This window comes from Mesocricetus auratus, unplaced genomic scaffold (genome assembly GCF_017639785.1).
Source record: "Mesocricetus auratus isolate SY011 unplaced genomic scaffold, BCM_Maur_2.0 Super-Scaffold_100004, whole genome shotgun sequence".
NCBI classification, from domain to species: Eukaryota; Metazoa; Chordata; class Mammalia; order Rodentia; family Cricetidae; genus Mesocricetus; species Mesocricetus auratus.
The window spans coordinates 872,927-893,719 of record NW_024429189.1 but is presented as its reverse complement, the minus strand read 5'-3'; the positions used below and the strand labels follow the sequence as shown (position 1 = coordinate 893,719).

The window sequence follows — 20,793 nt, the reverse complement described above, 5'->3', positions numbered from 1 at the left end:
ACAAGGAAACTGAGGTTTAAGGGATTGAGTTACCAGTCACATGGCAAGCAAGCAGTGGAGACGGCACCCAGGCACCTGCCCTCAGCTTCCTTGGACTCTTTTCTTACTAATTTTCGTTGTGTGTGTGTGTGCGCGCGCGCTCGTGCATGTGCTCACACTCACACCTCAGGGACCATCCTCATTAACAGCACCCACCTCCTTTGACACAGCGTCTCTTACTGGTTGTGGAGTTCGCTGATGAATAGGTTGAACCTGGCTGACCAGTGAGCCCCAGGGATCTGTCCGTCTGTGCTTTCCCAATGCTAGAACTCCAAGTGCATGCCACCACATCTGTTTCTGTTTTTAATGTGGATTCTGGTTCTTGAACTCAGGTCTTATACTTGGTATGCCAAGCGCTGTACTGAGTGAGCCATGCCCCTGATGGTAAAAGGGAGGAACAGTAGCCTGGCGTTGATGGCGCACACCTTTAATCCCAGCACTCGGGAGGCAGAGGCAGGCGGATCTCTGTGAGTTTGAGACCAGCCTGGTCTACAGAGCAAGTTCCAGGACAGCCTCCAAAGCTACAGAGAAACCCTGTCTCGAAAAACAAAAACAAAAAAAAAAAAAGGGGAGGAGCAGAGGGTGTAGCTGAAGACTTGCTCTCATTCCCCCTCTAGCCTTTCCTGGGCACTCCATCAAGGCAGAACCTCAGTTGTCTCTGGATGGCTATGGCCTTACTTCCCTCATGTGGCTCAGGAGTAGCTCAGGGGTTGTCAGGTTGCTGCTGGGCTGGGAGCCCATGTCTTCCAATGCCCTCAGACCTTGAGGTCACCTGCCATCAGCACCTCAGTAGGGTGCCTCTGCCAGCAGGCCACCTCCTAGCTTCCTGAAGGACTGGTTTAGGTACTGGGTCCTAGAAATGACCCCATCCTTCTGGAGGAAGTGACTTGATCTCTGTCCTGCCGTGTGAGCTAGGAGAGTGGAGGAACTCTGCTTCCAGGACCTCTCCTCCTTCCCGTGTCACTCACATGGTAACAGCATGTGGGGAAGCAGGAGGATGCAACGGGAAAGGGATCCGCTTGGTGCCTGGTCTGTTGGGTCGCACTATTCAGTGCAGAATTCTTGACAGGTCTGGCTTACAGCGTTCTATGCTTTCACACTTGCCTGGTCCCTGACACCCTGCTGACCTCTGCTCAGGGAGCAAGGATACTTCAGTGACTGGATGTGGCTGCTGTCTCTCTTCCACACTGTGCGGAAGCAGAGTCCAAGTTGGTTCTGTGGTTCACACCCAGGTCCCCTGGCTCTTTGTATGCTGTGTGACCCGGGAAGAGTCCTGTAGTCTCTTTGAGCCTTGGTTGGGAGAGGGCCAGCACATAACTATGGTGGAGACTGCCACCTGTCTGCCTGGGTGTCTGCAAGGATTGCTGGGGGCAGCTGGCAGCCTTGTTGGCAGAGACAGCAGTGCCCCTGGTGGCTCTTCTATCCCTGGGAAGCCCTGGTGACATGGCCCTGGTTGCAGGACACCCAGGAGTTCCTACGATGCCTGATGGACCAGCTTCATGAGGAGCTCAAGGAGCCCGTGGTAACCGCTGTGACAGCACTCACGGATGCTCGGGACTCAGACTCCAGTGACACAGATGAGAGGCGCGATGGTGACCGGAGCCCGTCAGAGGACGAGTTTCTGTCCTGTGACTCAAGCAGTGACAGGGGGGAGGGTGATGGACAGGGGCGTGGTGGAGGCAGCTCGAAGGCAGAGATGGAGCTGCTGATCTCAGATGAGGCGGGCCGAGCCATATCTGAGAAGGAGCGACTGAAGGACCGCAAGTTCTCCTGGGGCCAGCAGCGCACCAACTCGGAGCAAGTGGATGAGGACGCTGATGTGGACACAGCCATGGCCTCCCTTGACAACCAACCCAGCGAGACGCAGCCACCATCACCGAGGTCTACCAGTCCCTGCCGGACCCCAGGTACCTGTCAGCCAGGTCACTGGTTGGACCACTGGCAAGTCATAGCCTGTGAGCCCTGTGTCTGTTGCCTGCCTAGCTAGCACTAGCACGCAGCAGCTGTGGGGTGGGGGAGACTCTGTCCCTGGACCCTCCTCACAGGCTGGGAACAACCTCAGTGCCAGATTCACTGGGCTTTCAGAGCCACAGCCCTGCCTGGTCTTGAGCCTCAGTTGGAAACACACGGGATAGCTCTGTCCCAGTGTGTTTGATGGGGTTGGGCATGGGCAAAGAGGAAGGTAGGGGAGTCAGGCATCACTCCTGGGGGGAGATGCTGGCAGGTTCTCTTGCTTTGGCCCTAGAGCTGGCATGGAGGGCACTGGCTTGGCCGCCCTGGCCCAGTACTTCCTCCTTGCTGTCCCCAGAGCCAGACAACGAAGCCCACATACGCAGCTCCTCTCGCCCCTGCAGTCCTGTCCACCACCACGAGGGCCATACCAAGCTGTCCAGCAGCCCTCCTCGTGCAAGCCCTATGAGGATGGGGCCATCGTACGTGCTCAAGAAAGGTTCGGGGGCAGTGATGAGCTCACCTGGGGATGTCATGGTGGCCAGTGTGGGGCATTTACAGCCTTGGCCCAGGCTGTGTGCTGCTCATTTGAGTCTTTAAACCTGTAGCAGCCTTGGGATGTGAGAGGGAGCCCCATTTTATAAACAGTGCCGCTACAGTGCCAAGGGGCGACATATAGAAGCAGTCGTGTGATCCACAGTGAGGGCTGCACAGTGTGGCTGAGGAGGCCTCTCGTCTGTGCCTGTGCCTGCCATGCAGGGGACGCTGGCCTAGCCCTGTGCTTTCTTTCCAGCCCAGGTACCGAGTACTGGTGGCCGGAGGCGGAAGGAGCAGAGCTACCGCAGTGTCATCTCAGACGTCTTCAATGGCTCTGTCCTCAGCCTGGTGCAGTGTCTCACCTGTGACCGGGTGGGTGTCCAGGGGAGACTGGCACCGTTTACCACCTGGGGCAGGGTGGACTCCCCCTTAGCATTCCTACCCCAGGAACAGGCTGTCACTGGCAGAGGTGTGCACCAGGCCGCTCTTTACCCCATAGGTGTCTACCACAGTGGAAACATTCCAGGACCTGTCATTGCCCATCCCTGGCAAGGAAGACTTAGCCAAACTCCACTCTGCCATCTACCAGAATGTACCAGCCAAGCCAGGTGCCTGTGGGGACAGCTACTCATCCCAGGGCTGGCTGGCCTTCATCGTGGAATACATCCGACGGTATGCCCAGCCTCCGGCTAGTTGGGACTTCCAGTCTGGCCTGGCCTTCCCGGGTCTACCAGCGATGCAGGAGCAAGCATTCAGGGGGCCAGGGAGAGTCCATGGATCAGGAGAGCTGGAGGCCAAAGATGCAGATGACTTAACTGGGTTCAGGGTCTTGGCCACTTTGGGATAGCCTTGACTACATGTTCCTTGAAGGTGGAGGGTAAGTGACAATTAGAGAGTGGCCAAGCAGGAGGTACAAGTGAGGCAGACTCTGAGCCCAGGTGTGACCTGAAGAGTCACAGGCAGCGTCCTTGGCCCCTGAGGCAGCTGGCCTAGGGGAAGGGCACATAAGCTGGGCTCCCACATAGCCTGTGGACATAAAACGTCCAGCCCCAGGCTTCTAGTTTCCGGCTGTATCAAGCTGTCAGTCAGGCCCAGACAGACCTCAGCCACACCCCCACACCCAGGCCCTACGCATCTATCACCCCTTTCTTGTCTGTCTAGGTTCGTGGTATCCTGCACCCCCAGCTGGTTTTGGGGGCCTGTCGTCACACTGGAAGACTGCCTGACTGCTTTCTTTGCTGCTGATGAGCTGAAGGGTGAGTGACCTGGCTGTCAGAGCAAGAGCTGCAGGGAGCCCATCCATCATGGCTGTGCCTCAGCTAGCTTGCAGCCTGGGGCTACACACCCATGGCCACTGTGCTTACAATCTGACCCTGTTAGATTCCACCGCCAGCCTATGAGAGGAACACACCTGTGACCCCAGCATCCAGGGTTTAGGGTCTTCCTGAGCTACATAGTGAGTTCAAGACAAGTCTGAGCTGCATGAGACTGCTCCAACAAACAAAGGAGATAGATGGTCGTCTGCTACCCACCAGGGCGGCCTGCTGCCTGTGGCTCTTGGCTGTTGACCTGTTATTATTTTTACCAGTTTGATTACTCCACGTTAGCTGCTTGCTTTCCTCCCTTCTTCTCTGTCTCTGTCTGTCTGTCTGTCTGTCTGTCTGTCTGTCTGTCTGTCTGTCTGTCTGTCTCTCTTTCTCTCTGTCTCTCTCTCTCTCTCTTTGCTTTTTTGAAGACAGGGTTTCTCTGTGTAATTGCCCTGTCTGTCTTGGAACTCACTCTGTAGACCATGCTAGCCTTGAACTCACAGAGGTCTGCCTTCCTCTGCTTCCTGGATGCTGGGATCAAAGGCATGAGCCACCACCACCTGGCTGACTCCATGATTTAAAAAATTTTTTTTGCTTTTTTTTCCAATTGTAAAATACAAATAACATCAATTTTACCACCATAACTACTTGTATTATTTTTTGACTTCAGATATACAGTTCAGCAGTGCTGTGTATATTAACATCACTATGCAGCTATCACCACCTGCATTTCCAGAGTATTTTCATCTTGCAAGACTAAAACTATATCCATCAGGTGGCTCCTGTCCCCTTCTCCGGTCCCTGATGGCCACCATTCTGCTTGGCTGTGGGCCGGCCCCACAGCGTCCTTTTCTGTAGTGCTGGGGATTGAATTCCCAGCCTTGAGTTTGCTAGGCTTGAGCTGGACCACTGAGCCACATCCGGCCGTTCTGCCTTCCCTGCAGTCAACCCTGTTCACCCTCCTGGCAACATGGCTCAGAGTTTCCTCCCATCTTTATCCGTCTTGTGGATGGACCACAGCCTCTGTGACTCCATCTGTGGCCTTGGGCTGTGAGTACCACAGCCCCGGTGGGCATCCGTGAACCCCGAGGCTCCTCTAACAGACGTCTGTGCTCAGGGGCAGTCTTGCTACATCTGTGGGAGTGACAGTTTACACCCAACCCTGGAAGACTTCCATGCCATTCAGGTTTCCCCATGTGCTTGTCAGCTCACTGCTGGTTTTTTCTGAGTGGCTGCAAGCTTAGTGGCATGCGGTGGTGCCACTGTGGCTTTGATCGGCATCCTTTAATGATTAGTGATACTGAGCCCTTAAAAGTATTTGCGTGGGAGGGAAAGCGGCTGGTGAGATGGCCCAGCAGTCACGAGCTGGTGCTGTTCAGTTCCCAGCACCTCATGGTGGTTCACAGCCAACTCCAGTGACTCTAGTTCAGTAACCAAAGTCCACTTCTCATCACTGTGCACGCATGGTGCAGACATACATCTATTTTTTTAATTCCTGTTAGGGGGGATGGGGTGTGGGTCTGTGAGTAAAGTGTTTGCTGAGTTCAGATCCCCAGCAGTCAGTATGGTGGCGTGTGTCTATAACCCCATACTCAGGGAGGGCAGAACTAGGATTCCAGGCCTTCCTGGCCAGCCAGTCTGAAGAGACTGATGAACTCCAGGGGTTTGAGGAGAGACCCTGTCTGAACAGATGAGGTACAGAGCAATAGAGATGACCTGACGGTGAACTCCAGCCTCTGCACATGCACACACAGTGAGTGCTCAAATGCGCACCCACAATGCGAATGCGCACACGTGAAAGTCAGTCCTTTGTCTGCTTTGATGTCAGGTCATTTTGTTGTTGAGTTTTAGGAGGTCTTTATCAGGTACAGAATTTGAAGGGGGTTGGGGCTCACTTGGTAGAGTGTTTGCTTAGTTGCACCAGGCCCTGGACTAAATCACTAGTGTTACGCAAACTGCACATCTGGAATTTTGTAGTCTCAGCACCTAAATTTTTTTTAAAGGTTTTGATCCATTTTTGAGGTTTAATTTTTAAAATATTTATTTATTTCGAGGCAGTGTATCTCTGCATAGCCCGGGCTATACTGGAACTCACAGAGGTCTGCCTGCCTCTGTCTCCTAAGTACTGGTATTAAAGGTGTGCACCACCACCACCCAATGAAGTTTTAAATTTTAAAATGTTTTTATTGCACATGTGGGAGTGAGAGGATAACTCGAGGGAGTTGGCTCTCTGCCTTCACCATGTAAGTCTCAGGGACGCACTTGGGCCATCAAGCTCAGCTTGAGTCGCCTCTCTGGCCCCGGGTCCCTGTCGTTAGCAGGGTATGGGGAGCTCTGCATGGTGAAGGCTTGGGTCCCTCACCTGCCTGCTTCCGGTGTTGCCTCCTCCAGTTTTCGTTTGTTTTCAGTACTGCCCATATGAGAGTTTCTGTGCTTCTAGGGTCAATAACCTTTTTTTTTTTTCCTTTCTGGTTCTATATCTGGAATCCGTTGCTTCCTGCCAGTTTGTTCTCTTAAACATAACTCATATTCGCCTTTTCTGTCCCCGTTTCCTATCCCTGCTGACCTCTGGCCTTTGTTCCTCTGCACTAGGTGACAACATGTACAGCTGTGAGCGGTGCAAAAAGTAAGTTGTCCCCAGCTCCTGTCCCCGGCTCCCGTCCCCGGCTCCTGTCCCCGTCCCTGGCTCCCGTCCCCGGCTCCCGTCCCCGGCTCCTGTCCCCAGACTCCTCCTGCTTGCACTTTTCCCCAGGGTCCCTCAGATAGATCTGTGCTATTAAGATGACAGGGGTCTGGAGGGCACTGCACCCTGGCCCTCTACTGACCCCTTCCCCACAGGACGCTGACCGTGGCTCTTACGCTTTCCTCTGTAGGCTTCGGAATGGGGTGAAGTACTGTAAAGTCCTATGTCTGCCTGAGGTGAGGGGGCCATCTTGGCCTTGTTGGATGGGGTGGACAGGGTGCATGAGTGAGGCCATGTGAAGACACCAGCACAGACGAGCCATGAAACCCCATCTGAACTTCAGTTTACTCTTCTCTTGGGGGCTAGCCGAGGTCCCCAGGTGAGTAGTGTAGCTGCGGTTGGCACAGTCTTGTTAGCTAGAGCGGAGGCATGGCTCAGGCTGTGGGCTGGATGGTGTCCTGGGGAGGCTCCTCAGAGTCCCCAAACCACAATCAGAATTCTTGGAAAGTAAGCTGGCAAGCTGGGTCAGCGTCAGCTTCCTAAGGGGCCAACCCAACTCACTGTCGGCCCGCTTGGTAGCCACACCACAGGCTACCAGTGTTCGTGAGGGAAAGAGGGGTTATTGGCTCCACATGGAGGTGTCTGACATGTGTGATGGATTCCAAGCAAATCCAACAGGCGTAGGCCTGTGTGGGAGACTATCTGCGAGCTTCCCTGTCATCCCCGTAGATGGCCAGGGTGACTGGCACCTGCCCCTCTCCCCTCAGATTCTGTGTGTCCATCTGAAGCGCTTCCGGCATGAGGTAATGTACTCCTTCAAAGTCAGCAGCCATGTCTCCTTCCCCCTCGAGGGACTTGACCTACGCCCATTTCTGGCCAAGGAGTGCACATCTCAGGTCACCACCTATGACCTTCTCTCTGTCATCTGTCACCATGGCACAGCAGGCAGTGAGTACGCCCCACACTCTGGCCAGGCCCCTCCTCCACTGCTTATCCCCGCGACCTCCATAACCTGCTCTTGTCTACCAGGTGGGCACTATATTGCCTATTGTCAGAATGTGATCAATGGGCAGTGGTATGAATTCGATGACCAGTATGTCACTGAGGTCCATGAGACAGTGGTGCAGAATGTGGAGGCCTACGTGCTCTTCTACAGGTGGGTGACCACCTGGCCTGTCTGTATCTGCAGGTTCTGTAGGCTGGCTTCCCTTGGAGAGGGTCAGGCCACACCCCAGCATGCTAAGGGGTGACTCTGCATATACCCGGGCCAAGGGATGGCTTGGTGTCCATGCACTACCTGGGCCCAGGTCTACTGGCTCACGCTGCACCCCCTCCCCTCCATCCCAGGAAGAGCAGTGAGGAGGCCATGCGTGAGCGGCAGCAGGTGGTGTCCCTGGCTGCCATGCGGGAGCCCAGCCTGCTCCGGTTCTACGTGTCCCGAGAATGGTTGAACAAGTTCAACACCTTTGCAGAGCCAGGGCCCATCACCAACCACACCTTCCTGTGCTCGCATGGAGGTGAACAGTCTGGCCCCTGGGAGAGGTGCTGGGGTGGGGGTGGCTGGGCCCAAGCCCCAGGTCTCCCTTCCTGTGCCTCCCTTCACAGGTATCCCACCCAACAAATACCACTACATCGATGACCTGGTGGTCATCCTGCCGCAGAGCGTCTGGGAGCACTTGTATGGCAGGTAAGTGCTGGGAGCTGGTGGAGTAGGACATACCCCACTGCTCAGACCCAGGCCCCTGTAGAACTGGCTATGTGGGGTCTGCCCCAGGAAGGAGGGCCTCTTGCCAGCGGGTGGTGGGAAACAGCCTTTGATCATGTAAGGGACAAGGCCAGGGACACTGTCTCCTACTGCAGCCCCACTGCACTCAGGCCACGAGGCTCCTGGTGGCCCGAGGGGAAGCAGAGCTCTAGGCACCTTTTGCAGAGAAGCAGGCACACAGGACCCTCGCCAGCCTTTTAATACTCGGGGTGCACTAGAGATGGCTGAGGGCGCATGGGGGGGCGGGACCTCCCCTGCTTGATGCTGGCTCTCTCTCCCTGCCCGAGCAGATTTGGGGGCGGCCCTGCTGTGAACCATCTGTACGTGTGCTCCATCTGCCAGGTGGAGATCGAGGCGCTGGCCAAGCGCAGGAGGGTGGAGATTGACACTTTCATCAAGGTACATTCGGGGACCAAAGCTATGTGCAGTCAGGCCGAGTAGGAAGTGGTCTGCCGAGTAGCAGAGGGTGGAGAGAAGAGCCTGTGCCAGCGGAGGCGTGGGCTTTGGTGAAATGCCGGCGTGCTCTGCTCGCCCCTGGCCTGGCTCAGTCTTCAGGCGGAGGGAGTGTCTCTTTACTGTGTTACCACCCTGTGCCCCACAGGAGCACTACTGTCCCTGGGGAATGGAGCACCCTAGCTGAGGACTGCTGGGCTCTGCACCCTCATGTGCAAGGTGCCTGAGACTCACAGAAAGTGTGAAGACTGTGGTGCCCATCCAGCGAGGGCTGCCGGGACAGGGTCTGCTGCGGGTGGGGCCGCCCCCTCCTTATGCTGCTTACAGCAGGACACGGGACGAGACCTCAAACATTTAAAATAGAGGGTAGAAATATTTAAGGCCTCTGCCTTGTGGCCACGGAGAAGTGCAGTGTGGGCCTGAAGGTGTGTGGCTTAGCACCCATGATGCCCTGGGCAACATCTCCAGCACTAGCATTAGAGCTGCTAGACCAGTGAAGCTTGTGAGCTGACACTATGTCTAGTAAGTGGAGCAAACAGCATCCTCTGTGTGCTGGTCCTTGAGAAAGTGCGAAAGGCATTGTCTGTTGTGACCTGCTTGGTCAGTGCGGGAACTGGCCTTTCTTTTTGAAGATGTGTTTTATGTGTTTGAAGGTTTTCCCTGCATATATATGTATGTGCATCATGTGCATGCCTGGTGCCCTCAGAGGCTAGAGAAGAGTATTGGAACTGGAGTTATGAGTGGCCATGTGGGTGCTGGGAATTGAACCTGAGTCCTCTGCAAGAGCATGTCGAGGAGTCATTGATTTTCTGCCCGGGGCATCCAGTATTTGAGAGGCTCAGGGGCTGGGGTGGGACTTTGGGAAGTCATGAGGAACAAGGGACAGACTGACGGCCCCTGCCTCCCCTCCTCCCTCCAGCTGAACAAGGCGTTCCAAGCCGAGGAGTCTCCTGGAGCCATCTACTGCATCAGCATGCACTGGTTCCGAGAGTGGGAGGCTTTTGTCAAGGGGAAGGACAGTGGTGAGTGGTTGGGGCCCTCTGGGGTAGGGCCTGCCTGGCAGGTCCTTGGTGCTCTGTTCCTGAGATGCATAGAACATATTCTTCCAGGCCTGGCTGGCACTGCTGCTCTCCCTGCCACTATGTCAGAGTGTCATTCCTACCCTGCATCCTCTGTCCAGTCTTGCTGACCCCTGGGCAACTGCCCCTCCCTCCCGCAAGGCCATGTCCGTTGGGTTCAATTGCTTCCTTGGTAGATAGCTCAAGCTACACCTTTAGGAAGGTTGGGGTACTTGTTTGACCCCTTTGGTTTGCAGAAATGAAGATAGCCCCTGTAATAAGTGAGCTATCAGGATTCCTCAAAGTCACCAGCAACAGTCGCAGACCTAGATCTGGGCCACCTTCACAGTCACACTCAGGCTCCCAGGCCAGCGTCTTGGGGGCCTGGCAGGTTGGCAGAGTCCATGAGTGTCATGTGCTGGGCATTTGCCTGCTTTTCAGAGCGTGAACAGCCAGTACTGGAGAGGGTGTTGCGTCACTTTCCCCAGCCCCATCCTTGGCTGGCTGAAGCAGTCAGGTGACTGTGGCTGGGAACAGAGCCCTGGGGTCTGTTCATGGCCCAGCTTCTGGCCTTGCCTTCCTCCAGAGAGCTGGGCAGGTCTCTCCAGCTGTCCAAACCTCTGTCCTGTGTCAACAGTTATCATTTCCCGTAGTTGCTGAGGGTCAGATGAGATGGCAGTAGACCAGGAAAGAGTGATGGCTAGTGGCAGCTGCCACTGATGCTCATCACTGAAGCATTGGTCTAAAACAACCCCATCCCCAGTTATACCCTCTTCTAAACAACCCACCCCTAGTTATACCCTCTTCTAAACAACCCACCCCTAGTTATACCCTCTTCTAAGACAACCCCATCCCTAGTTATACCCTCTTCTAAACAACCCACCCCTAGTTATACCCTCTTCTAAACAACCCACCCCTAGTTATACCCTCTTCTAAGACAACCCCATCCCTAGTTATACCCTCTTCTAAACAACCCATCCCTAGTTATACCCTCTTCTAAACAACCCATCCCTAGTTATACCCTCTTCTAAAACAACCCCATCCCCAGTTATACCCTCTTCTAAACAACCCATCCCTAGTTTTACCCTCTTCTAAACAACCCACCCCTAGTTATACCCTCTTCTAAACAACCCACCCCTAGTTATACCCTCTTCTAAACAACCCATCCCCAGTTATACCCTCTTCTAAACAACCCATCCCCAGTTATACACTCTTCTAAACAACCCACCCCTAGTTATACCCTCTTCTAAACAACCCATCCCCAGTTATACACTCTTCTAAACAACCCACCCCTAGTTATACCCTCTTCTAAACAACCCATCCCCAGTTATACCCTCTTCTAAACAACCCACCCCTAGTTATACCCTCTTCTAAACAACCCACCCCTAGTTATACCCTCTTCTAAGACAACCCCACACCTAGTTATACCCTCTTCTAAACAACCCCATCCCCAGTTATACCCTCTTCTAAACAACCCATCCCTAGTTATACCCTCTTCTAAACAACCCATCCCTAGTTATACCCTCTTCTAAACAACCCATCCCTAGTTATACCCTCTTCTAAACAACCCATCCCTAGTTATACCCTCTTCTAAACAACCCATCCCTAGTTATACCCTCTTCTAAACAACCCCACCCCTAGTTATACCCTCTTCTAAACAACCCATCCCCAGTTATACCCTCTTCTAAACAACCCATCCCCAGTTATACCCTCTTCTAAACAACCCACCCCTAGTTATACCCTCTTCTAAACAACCCACCCCTAGTTATACCCTCTTGTAAACAACCCACCCCTAGTTATACCCTCTTCTAAGACAACCCCACCCCTAGTTATACCCTCTTCTAAACAACCCATCCCTAGTTATATCCTCTTCTAAACAACCCATCCCTAGTTATACCCTCTTCTAAACAACCCATCCCTAGTTATACCCTCTTCTAAACAACCCACCCCTAGTTATACCCTCTTCTAAGACAACCCCACACCTAGTTATACCCTCTTCTAAACAACCCACCCCTAGTTATACCCTCTTCTAAACAACCCATCCCTAGTTATACCCTCTTCTAAACAACCCCATCCCTAGTTATACCCTCTTCTAAACAACCCACCCCTAGTTATACCCTCTTCTGGGTCCAGAGTACTGAGAGGCTGGCTTGAAATCAAGAGAGAAGGCGGCATTGGTCTGCCAAGTGTCCTCTGTTAGCCTTGGCTGTGATCTGAGGCCAGGTTGTTAGCCTTGCTGAACGATAGCGCTGCCTGGAACCCTGAATCCAGCCCTGTCAATTGCAGAGCCTCCTGGGCCCATCGACAACAGCAGGATCGCTCAGGTCAAAGGCAGCGGCCAGATCCAGCTAAAGCAGGGTGAGTCCCCCAGTGCCCGCTTTGTCCCTCAGGCCACCAGGTTGCCATGAGGTCCTGTCCTGCCAGGTAGTTTTGCCCCCTGTCTCAAAGTCCTGTTACCCAAGTCCAGGCCTAGAGGCCATGTGGGGGTTCCAGGTGCACACCTGCCTCTTCTACCTCTTGCTAGCCTGGTTGACTCTTATGTCACCTCACCCTGGGAAACAAGCAACAACAGCCTGAGACATGTCCTCTGGGGCCCTTAGGAAGACATTTTTACATGCAGCAGTTTTCGGGAGGGCCTGTGGTTACTCTCCCTCCCTTCTGGGACACCCTGTCCTCATCCCTGGGGGTCCCCATTAAGCATGCTTCTCCTGTTCCACAGGGGCTGACTATGGGCAGATTTCTGAGGAGACCTGGACCTATCTGAACAGCCTGTATGGGGGTGGCCCTGAGATTGCCATCCGGCAGAGTGTGGCCCAGGCCCCAGACGCAGAGAGCTTGCATGGAGAGCAAAAGATTGAGGCTGAGACCCGGGCTGTGTGACTTGGGCCAAGTGACTGTGACTGGCCCTACTCCCTGTCCAGACAGCCCTGCATCCCTCTGAAGGCTGTGTCCTGCTGAGTGCCCACTGTCCCTGAAGGCTGGGATTTGCCATCCCCAGAGGGTGTGTCTGTGCCCTGCAGCTGAGCTGCCATGTACCCGGTGCAGAGGCTAAGTGCGGCTGGTCCGTCTGCCACGAGAGATGCTGTGCTGGGAAATATATTCTCTCAGACTTCTGAGGCCTCTGACTGTCATCTCCATGTCCCTCCTGCTAGCTTGGGTGCAGCTTTTCTCCAGGAGCCCCCATGCTGCTCCTTAGCCGGTGCTGGTCCCTGGGGGGGCGGGGCTTGGAGTGGCTGCCACCTTCTGGGTCTTTTCTGCTGTGTACTTGGTTCAACACCTTAGGGACTCAGAGGTAGATTTCCATGCACAGGGGTCAGAATGGATGAGGGGCTCTGCTTGCCGGCCAGCAGCCCTTCCTATCATGCTGCTTAGCCTCCTGGAGGTCCAGGCTGCCCGGTTTGTTGTTGATGATAGATTCAGGGTTCCTTGGTTGGAATGGAGAAAGGGCAATTTTTGCTTGTAGAGGACCTACCACCTTGTCCTGTAGGGTGTCATTTGTCCTGTGGAGTGGCTCCTGAGCCCCTGGGGGGGGGGAAACAGATGCCTCATGCACTAGTGCTCTGTTGGTTGCTTGCACACTTCCTGTGTGGCCCAGAGTGACCCTGATTCCCCCTTCCGGCACCTCCCCCAGCCCTGGTGTCTAGGGCCACCTCTGGGGAGATGTGCTCTGTGGGCACTCACACAGGCACTTGCCCAGAGGGTCCTGCAACGTCACTGCAGAGGTACTGGGACCTGTTGAGCCTAGAGAGGCTGTCCTGTTTCTGAGGTCCTTGAGAAATCTGGACAGGACATCTAGGGCAAGATCTTCAAAGCCAACTCTGTGGTGGTGAGGGATCCTGGGACCAGGTGACCTGCAGAAGGCAGTGGCCTCCAGTCTCTGCAGAAGTGGGTGCCAGGCCTGGGCACTTGGCATCCCCTAGACCTGCTTTTTCCCACTGAGGTGGCACGAGGACCCATAGACAGCTGCTGCTGGGACCTGTCCTGTTGGCTGTCATCTTTTGAAGTCCCTGCTGTAGAGCCCTTGGCTCATTGCACTACTGTGATGCAGTCTGGTTTGTGTTCAGAATGTCACAATAAATATGCATTCCTCCCCTGTCCCTAGCTTGTACTGTGGCACTGTGGCGTCTGTCTCCAGTGATGATTAACACAAGCAGAGACCCTGTGGAAACTCTGGGGAGGAGGCGGGAACACTTGAAATACCAACTGTGTCTTTCCTTTCCTGGAACCTGCCAAACCACAGGGCAGGGGGCAGGCAGTTGTGTTTAGTGGCCAGAATAATCCCATGTGTTGCCACCCATGCCTACTTCAGCAGCAAACTGCAAAGAGCTACAGAGCCATCAGACCTTACCCAACACCTCAGACCTCTGGACCATAGGTGTGGCACTGGGCATCATCCCTACAGCTCTGGTCCCACTTATTTTTGCTTTCTGGAGGAGAGGCTGAGAGTATGTATTTCTTTAAAAGCATAGAGCTAGGGACTTGGGGTGTAGCTCAGTGGTTAAGCATGTTATGGGGCCCAGATTTAATCAGTTCCACACAGGAGAGCAGACTGGCCATTGACATTCCATTTTACCTGAAGGCTCAGGACCAGGAGTAATGATAGACAACTCTAGTCCAGCATTTGGAAGTCAGAGGCAAGAGGATCAGGAGTTTGAGGCCGTCCTCAGCTACATAATGAATTGCAGGCTAACCTGGGCTACAGGACTCCATTTCAAAACAAAAAAAAATCCACCAAACAAAAAACACCTGTAGGGCTGGGAATGTACTTCACAGTTGGAAGAGTGTTTTATCTAGTATGCATGACACCCTGGATTCCATTCCTACCACTTAATCCAGGCATGGTGGAACCTCTTGTATTAGAAGCTGCCTATACCAGGTAGAGGCAGGAGGGTCACCCTTGGCCACATCCTGAGTTGCAGGCCAGCCTGGACTCCATGAGCCCCAGTACCTGTCTCATCAAGCCTCTGTTTACTAGTTACTCTGCGTGTGGTGATTCTAGAGATGTTTCAGACATTTGAACACACAGTGCACATGTGGGCGACTTCCTATGGTGGAGGAGTTCTGTCTGGAGTTATTTCAGGGGCTTGGCAACATTCATTTCTCCTACTGCGGGAAGATAAGCTAGAAATAGGCCCTGATTTACCTAAAATACTCTGGCAATTTCCCTTGAAATAAACACCTAGCTCTTAAGAGGCTCGAGTGAACCTAGACACGGCAGGCAGTGTGCCCTAGCTGAGCTACCCAGGAAGGGGCCAGGGGCTGGTGAGGCGGGCTGACTTCTGGCCTTTGGGCTGATTCTTTGAGGAGAGCCCAGGAAGGACAGTGCCTCTGTGGCCATCCTGCAGATAGGTGACTGGCACCCGGGGGCACATGCAGGTCCTAATTGTGGTTCTGCCCATGAAGTTGCATGGGTTGTATCCGCAAGCATGTGCTTCCCACCCCTGCTCTGCTTTAAATCCAGGTTATACACACTACCCTGAGTCTTGCACTGCCTGATTTGAACCAGAAATCAGTAGCATTTTAGCATCAGGCTTCCTGTCTCTACGACCTTACTTGCTGGAGCAGGGGAATGGGCACAGATACACCGATACCTGCAGGGAGCCTGAAACAGAGCAATCAACCTTGAGTAAGTGTGCCAGGACCACTGTGGTCCTCACGGGGGGGTGTAGTAAAGGGGTGAGGCTCAGCCGGGCTCTCAGCACCACTGCAGGCTGCACAGACTCTCTGGTGCCATCCCTTTCTGGGGCATTGTACCCAGCAAGGCACTGCAGGACTGGAAATACCCTCCTGCCCGCCCAGTTCTAAGGACAAAGGCACATGCGAGCCTTCGTTCATATCATCATCCTGTAGCCCTGCGATGTCCCCAGAAGTGTTTCAGTCATGGCCTAATAGGCTCTTGATGCAACTCAGGACACACAGGGGCTGTTGGGTGCTGGTTGGCTACCATCCCATATTTGGACACCAGAGGAGAGGGCCACAGGGACCAGGGAGGTGAGGGTTCATCCTGAGCCCTGGCAGAGACAGAAGAGTCGACCAGCTTAGCCCACCTTAATTGTTTGCTGAAACAGGGCTCAGCTATGTAGCTCAGGCTGGCCTGGAACTCCTGAGAGCTGGGGTTACAGCTACGGCCCACCACGCCCAGCCGCCTCCTGCTTTCCCAGGACCCCTGGGGTTCACCTCTGATACCAGCAATTTGCTTGTTTTTTAACTCACTTAGTTTGAGGATGGGGTCAGGATGCTACTGTGTACACGTGACTGTCAGGAGATAACCTTTCAGAGTTAGGTCTCACCCTCCACCACATGGGAGCCCAGGAATAGAACCCAGGTCCAGGTCACCAGGCACAGCAGCAAGGGCTTCCACTCTGCTGCCTTCATCTGCCTGGCCAGCCGACTGCTGGCAGCAGCAGTTAACAGTGAGACTTGGGGGGGCTGCCCTGCCCTGAGGCTCTCACAATCCTAGAATTTTACTGTAAGCACGCATGCAGCTCTGACATTGGAGGTAGATGCTCCCCACCCCACCCCACCCCCAGGCTCTTATGCGTCCTCCATAGTTGCAGGTTAGGGATGCTATCCCAGTTACGCCTTCTTCCACTAGGGGTCGCCACTTCCCTAACAAGGCGCCTGAGGCCTGGGTGTGGCCAGGGCAAGCTGGTATTTCCAGAATACAGGAGACACCCAACCCAAGGGTGTGTGGCTGTCCTGATTCTGTGACTTAGTAACTTCTCTGCAACCCCAGTGCCAGGGCAGGAGCCACAGCCTAGCTCCTGGTTTGTAGCCATGTTGCCTGTCTTGTAAGGGTGTCTAACCCTGGGGCTCAGAGCTCCCAGCCAAGGACGGTTCTGAGGAGCTGCGAAGATGTCAGGCTATGGTCCACAAACTCCTTCCTGAGGGAACCAAGTCCTTAAAGAACATTCTGGAAATGGTGTTCCAAAATTAGCCTTTTGTTAACACCTGTCACCTGGTTCTCCCCAATACACAGTCTCTACAGAGTGACCAGCCTTGAGCGGTGCCCACTTCCTGGGTGCTAGGATTTCAGCTGTGTACCCCCATATCCACTACCGCTTCTTGTTTAGAAGTTTGGTCCTAATGTTAGCTTCCTGGTAGCTGCTTTCGTGGAAGCCACTTCCATCCACTGTGAGTTCAAGGCCAGCCTGGTGGTCTACAGAGTGAGTTCCAGGACAGCCGGGACTACACAGAGAAACCCTGTCTCCAAAAACAAACAAACAAAAACGAAAATCCTCACTTGCTAAGGAGTCAAACCCTGATCCTCACTTGCTAAGGAGTCAAACCCTGCACATGCTGCCCCCCCCCCCCCCCGTCTGCTACTCTTAAATAGGACATGTCATTGTGATGTGATGGCCTTTAGGACCGGGAGTGACATAGTTAAGTAGGTCCCTGTAGGTCCCTAGCCTGTCCCTGAGTAGTCATGATTCCTCAAGTTTATATGACAGAAAAGAACAGATGCCAGCTATCAGCCCTGGGAGCTTCTGTGACTACAGTGTGTGTGTGTGTGTTCAAGCTTGTGGGTTGCTCACAGCTGACATGTTGACATGTATAGGAGACCAGATCAACAGCATTGTATGTTACCCTTTATCACTATCTTAATTTGATAGAGACAAGTCCCTGTGTAACTTAGGTTGGTCTGGGACTCAATATTTTTTTTTATTTTAAATTATTTTTTTGGCTTTTCGAGACAGGGTTTCTCTGTATTGTTTTGGAGGCTGTCCTGGACCAGGGTTAATGGCATGCGTGTCTGTAATTTTCGAGACAAGGTCTCATAGATGACCAGTCCAGCTGGTGACTGGGACTCACCTGCCCCGCCCCATTTGAGGGCGCTGCTCTCACTCTGTGCCCAGCTGTTTATGTGGGTGCGGGGAATTGAACACAGGTCCCGTGCTTGCTCAGTAGGCATTTTTCCCATGTAGTCATCTCCCCAGCCCCAGAGTCATCTCTTCATGCAACCAGAGAAGCGGTGACTGTACGCCAGAAGTTACATTTTATTTAACATTGAAAGGACTCACATTTAATTACAAGGTTGAGAGTAGCCTTCTAATGAAAGCACTTTGTTTGGTTTAATTCCACCTCCAGAGACACAGGCTAGTCCAGGACTTGACAGCTGTGAAGGCCTTCCCAGTGCCATGCCCTCAAGGCTAAGAATTAGTGCAGCTCACTGGCACACACACACACACACACACACACACACACACACACACACACACACACACACTGCATGTTTTAAAAGGTGCTTGATTTGATGTCATGTTAAAAGAGAGCTTGGAACCATTATTGGAAACATTCTGAATGTTATACATACAGGACACAAAAATCAAAAAGAAACACCAGGCTGCAGCTTCTGGAAAATCACTGGCAGGAACAGAACTTGCTTGACTTTGTGTGAACATTCTATCACTACAGGTGTCACCAGAAGACATTAGAAGCCCCCTGTGCAACATTTGGGCTGATCCCACTGGCTGAGCCGCTCAGCCTAGAGGGAGGAGCCATTACAGCTTCATAGCCTGCATAGAAAAAAAAAAAACAGATAAATGTCAAGTTCCTTTTATTTTCGTCTCTAAGTCATTTGCAGGGCAGGTTCTTTTACAGTGAGTCATTCTTGTAACAGCACACTAGCAGCTAGGGATGACAGGCAGTGGGGTCCTGGGGAAGAGGGAGTGTAGAGCTCCCTGGGAAAACCTGCACCCTCCCCCCACAACCGGTAAGATTCCACAGGATTCCCACAGCAGAGCGTGCATCTCAGAGAACAGGCTGGAAGACGCTCGTCCTCCATCTTTTCTGGACGTAGGTAGTACAGGCAGTTAGAAACGAAGGGAAACGGGCAGAGTCTTGGATTGGCAGCTAATCCGTTTTACCTTTGTGGTAACAGTCTTTCTTGACCCTAGAGATGGGAGACACGTCCTTCATCCGTTACCGAGATCTGTAAAAACCACTTAGCTTCCTCATGGAGGGGACGGTGGTCAGCCCAACTTGGTGAAAATCCGAGGTTCTGGGGATAGGTGCCTGGTGACCGCTGAAGCGGGGCTGCAGGGACCCCAGTCCCATTAACCGTATTGGAGCTGAGGCCCCGACAGTCACAGTCAGATACCAGACTTCCCTCTTGTTCACTAAGCCTTCCTCATGTGACTAAGAGCACACCTGCTACAGGGAACAGAAACCGTGGTTTGTGGAACAGCTTCATGGGGGCCCTAGAGGGCCGTGTGCAGGACCCTGGGCCTGGCCTTGCTTGGGAGGAAGAGGGGTAGAGAAAGTCAGAGAACTGATCCTTGCTTGCTCTTGAAACCCAAGGGCAGGCCCTTGCCGTGCTCCCCACCCTGATTGATACCCGCCCTCTGCTGTGAAGTTGGCAGTGCTGTTCTGCAGGGTAGTCTGCCAGCCCCAGTTTACCGAGAATGTCTGCATTTCCACAAACTCTAGACAAAGCCCAGGCCAGACCCCGAGGACCTGTCCTTTCTGTCTGTGTACCCATCTCTGTGGTCTTTGTAAGACTCCCATGTCTTTGATCCTCTGACATGATGCCAGGCTACCAGCTGCCCAGAGGAGGATGCCAAGTTTCTCAAGCTCGTGCTAACGGGGTGCCCTTCGCAGGGGCTCGAGGCCAAGTCTTGAGTGCTTCTGTACCGGGAAGGGAGAGAAGCTGTGTGCCTCTAAGGTGCCAATGACCATCTTGGTTCTCAAGCAAAAATCCATCCGAGGAGGAAAACAGCTTCAAAAGCACACTCCATCCATTCTACGGGGCTTCCAGGATCAAATGCAGGAGTGGTGGCTGCAGAGCCGCCAGAGGGACCACAAGAGGCACAAGGGCTTTGGTGAGGAACATAGTAGAGTCCTCAAATGCTACCTATGGGATTCAGCAGGTCCACCTTACAGCAATGAGCTAGTGGGTGAGGCCCCCGTCACAGGGTGCCATGACGGGTGGACAGTGCTCACGGAAGGTAGACACAGGCAAAGTGGGCCCACAAGCTGGAGTCGGGACGTCAGTGTGGATCTTCCTGGGCCATGTAGACGGTTTAGAACCAAGGTGGGGGTGGGCGGGGCTGGATGCCCCAGTCCCACCACAGACCCACTGGGGTGAATGTGGAAGGTGTCGGTGCTGAGGTGTTGGAGGACGGATGATCAGGAGGGGCAGAGGCAGCAGCCTCTGGAGAGAAGGACACATCTGCTGATGTCCCAGGAGACACATGGGAGACAGGTGGGTGCTCAGTCCACCCGATGCATGACTGGCCCTCCTTGTCTGGATTCTGGTAGTCACCCAGGAAACCGGTGGCAACGGCTGACAGAAGGCACGGTGTGAAATGTGCAAGGACTGGCCAGGCGATCTGTGGGTGGACTGGGAGCCCGGAAGGAATAGGGATATGGGCACACGTCCAGCTGTCTCTGTGGCCTACGTGGTGGGCACTGGGCTGAGGCGGACAACCCCTGTGTGGGGCTGAGGAGGAGAAATGCCCCTGCCGATACAATGGGCAGAGGGGATGGCGAGCCTCGGGAGCATGCTGTGAAGAGAAGGGGGAGGGGCGCGGGGACCCAGCCTGCAAATGAGCTGGGGGATGCCCAGTCAGCCTGGGTGGCGCTGGAGGCCTGTGGGGACAAATGGGCTGGACCATGGTGGCTCCTGGGTAGGCTCACAGGGGAAGTCTGGTCAAGTGCACTGCCTTTAGGAACCTATAACACAAAAAGAAAGAAGAAAAGCCCCGGGTTAGAGAAAGCTGTAGGTGAGAGGCAAGCCGTTTGCCGTGTGGGGAAGGGCAGGGATTTGAGTAACTGGTTACCAGAGTGTCTCTACCATGGAGAGCTTTCGAGGCTTATAATCTTTTGTTTTTGAGACAGGCTATCATGTAGCCCAGGGTGACCTCTGATTCTCTATATAGCTGAAGATGACCTTGAACTCTCGTCCTTCTGTTCCTACTTCCCACACTCTGGCATGACTCTTTTTTTTTTTTTTTTTTTTTTTTGGTTTTTAGTGCTGGGATTAAAGGCGTGTGCCACCAA

The 20,793-nt window shown here is 53.7% G+C and overlaps 2 protein-coding genes across 5 annotated transcripts in view; one reads left to right on the top strand and one right to left on the bottom strand.

Annotated features, from left to right (window-relative positions):
• Usp20 (ubiquitin specific peptidase 20) overlaps window positions 1-13,889 on the top strand; it is a 32,299-nt gene extending 18,410 nt beyond the window's left edge. For all 4 annotated transcript variants that reach the window (XM_040745027.1, XM_040745029.1, XM_040745026.1 and 1 more), the window contains 15 exons: window positions 1,499-1,946; window positions 2,348-2,488; window positions 2,783-2,898; window positions 3,026-3,198; window positions 3,688-3,782; window positions 6,426-6,459; window positions 6,707-6,752; window positions 7,284-7,464; window positions 7,546-7,672; window positions 7,864-8,033; window positions 8,122-8,203; window positions 8,572-8,680; window positions 9,654-9,756; window positions 12,079-12,150; window positions 12,512-13,889. In XM_040745027.1, coding sequence (XP_040600961.1) covers window positions 1,499-1,946; window positions 2,348-2,488; window positions 2,783-2,898; window positions 3,026-3,198; window positions 3,688-3,782; window positions 6,426-6,459; window positions 6,707-6,752; window positions 7,284-7,464; window positions 7,546-7,672; window positions 7,864-8,033; window positions 8,122-8,203; window positions 8,572-8,680; window positions 9,654-9,756; window positions 12,079-12,150; window positions 12,512-12,672 — 2,058 coding nt within the window. In that variant the 3' untranslated portion in view covers window positions 12,673-13,889. The remainder of the gene's footprint in view (window positions 1-1,498; window positions 1,947-2,347; window positions 2,489-2,782; window positions 2,899-3,025; window positions 3,199-3,687; window positions 3,783-6,425; window positions 6,460-6,706; window positions 6,753-7,283; window positions 7,465-7,545; window positions 7,673-7,863; window positions 8,034-8,121; window positions 8,204-8,571; window positions 8,681-9,653; window positions 9,757-12,078; window positions 12,151-12,511) is intronic.
• Window positions 13,890-17,765: 3,876 nt separating this feature from the next.
• Window positions 17,766-20,793, bottom strand: part of Fnbp1 (formin binding protein 1) — a 126,034-nt gene continuing 123,006 nt past the window's right edge. The window contains exon 18 of the mRNA XM_040745013.1: window positions 17,766-20,466. Within this exon, the coding sequence (XP_040600947.1) occupies window positions 20,459-20,466 (8 nt within the window). The 3' untranslated portion in view covers window positions 17,766-20,458. The remainder of the gene's footprint in view (window positions 20,467-20,793) is intronic.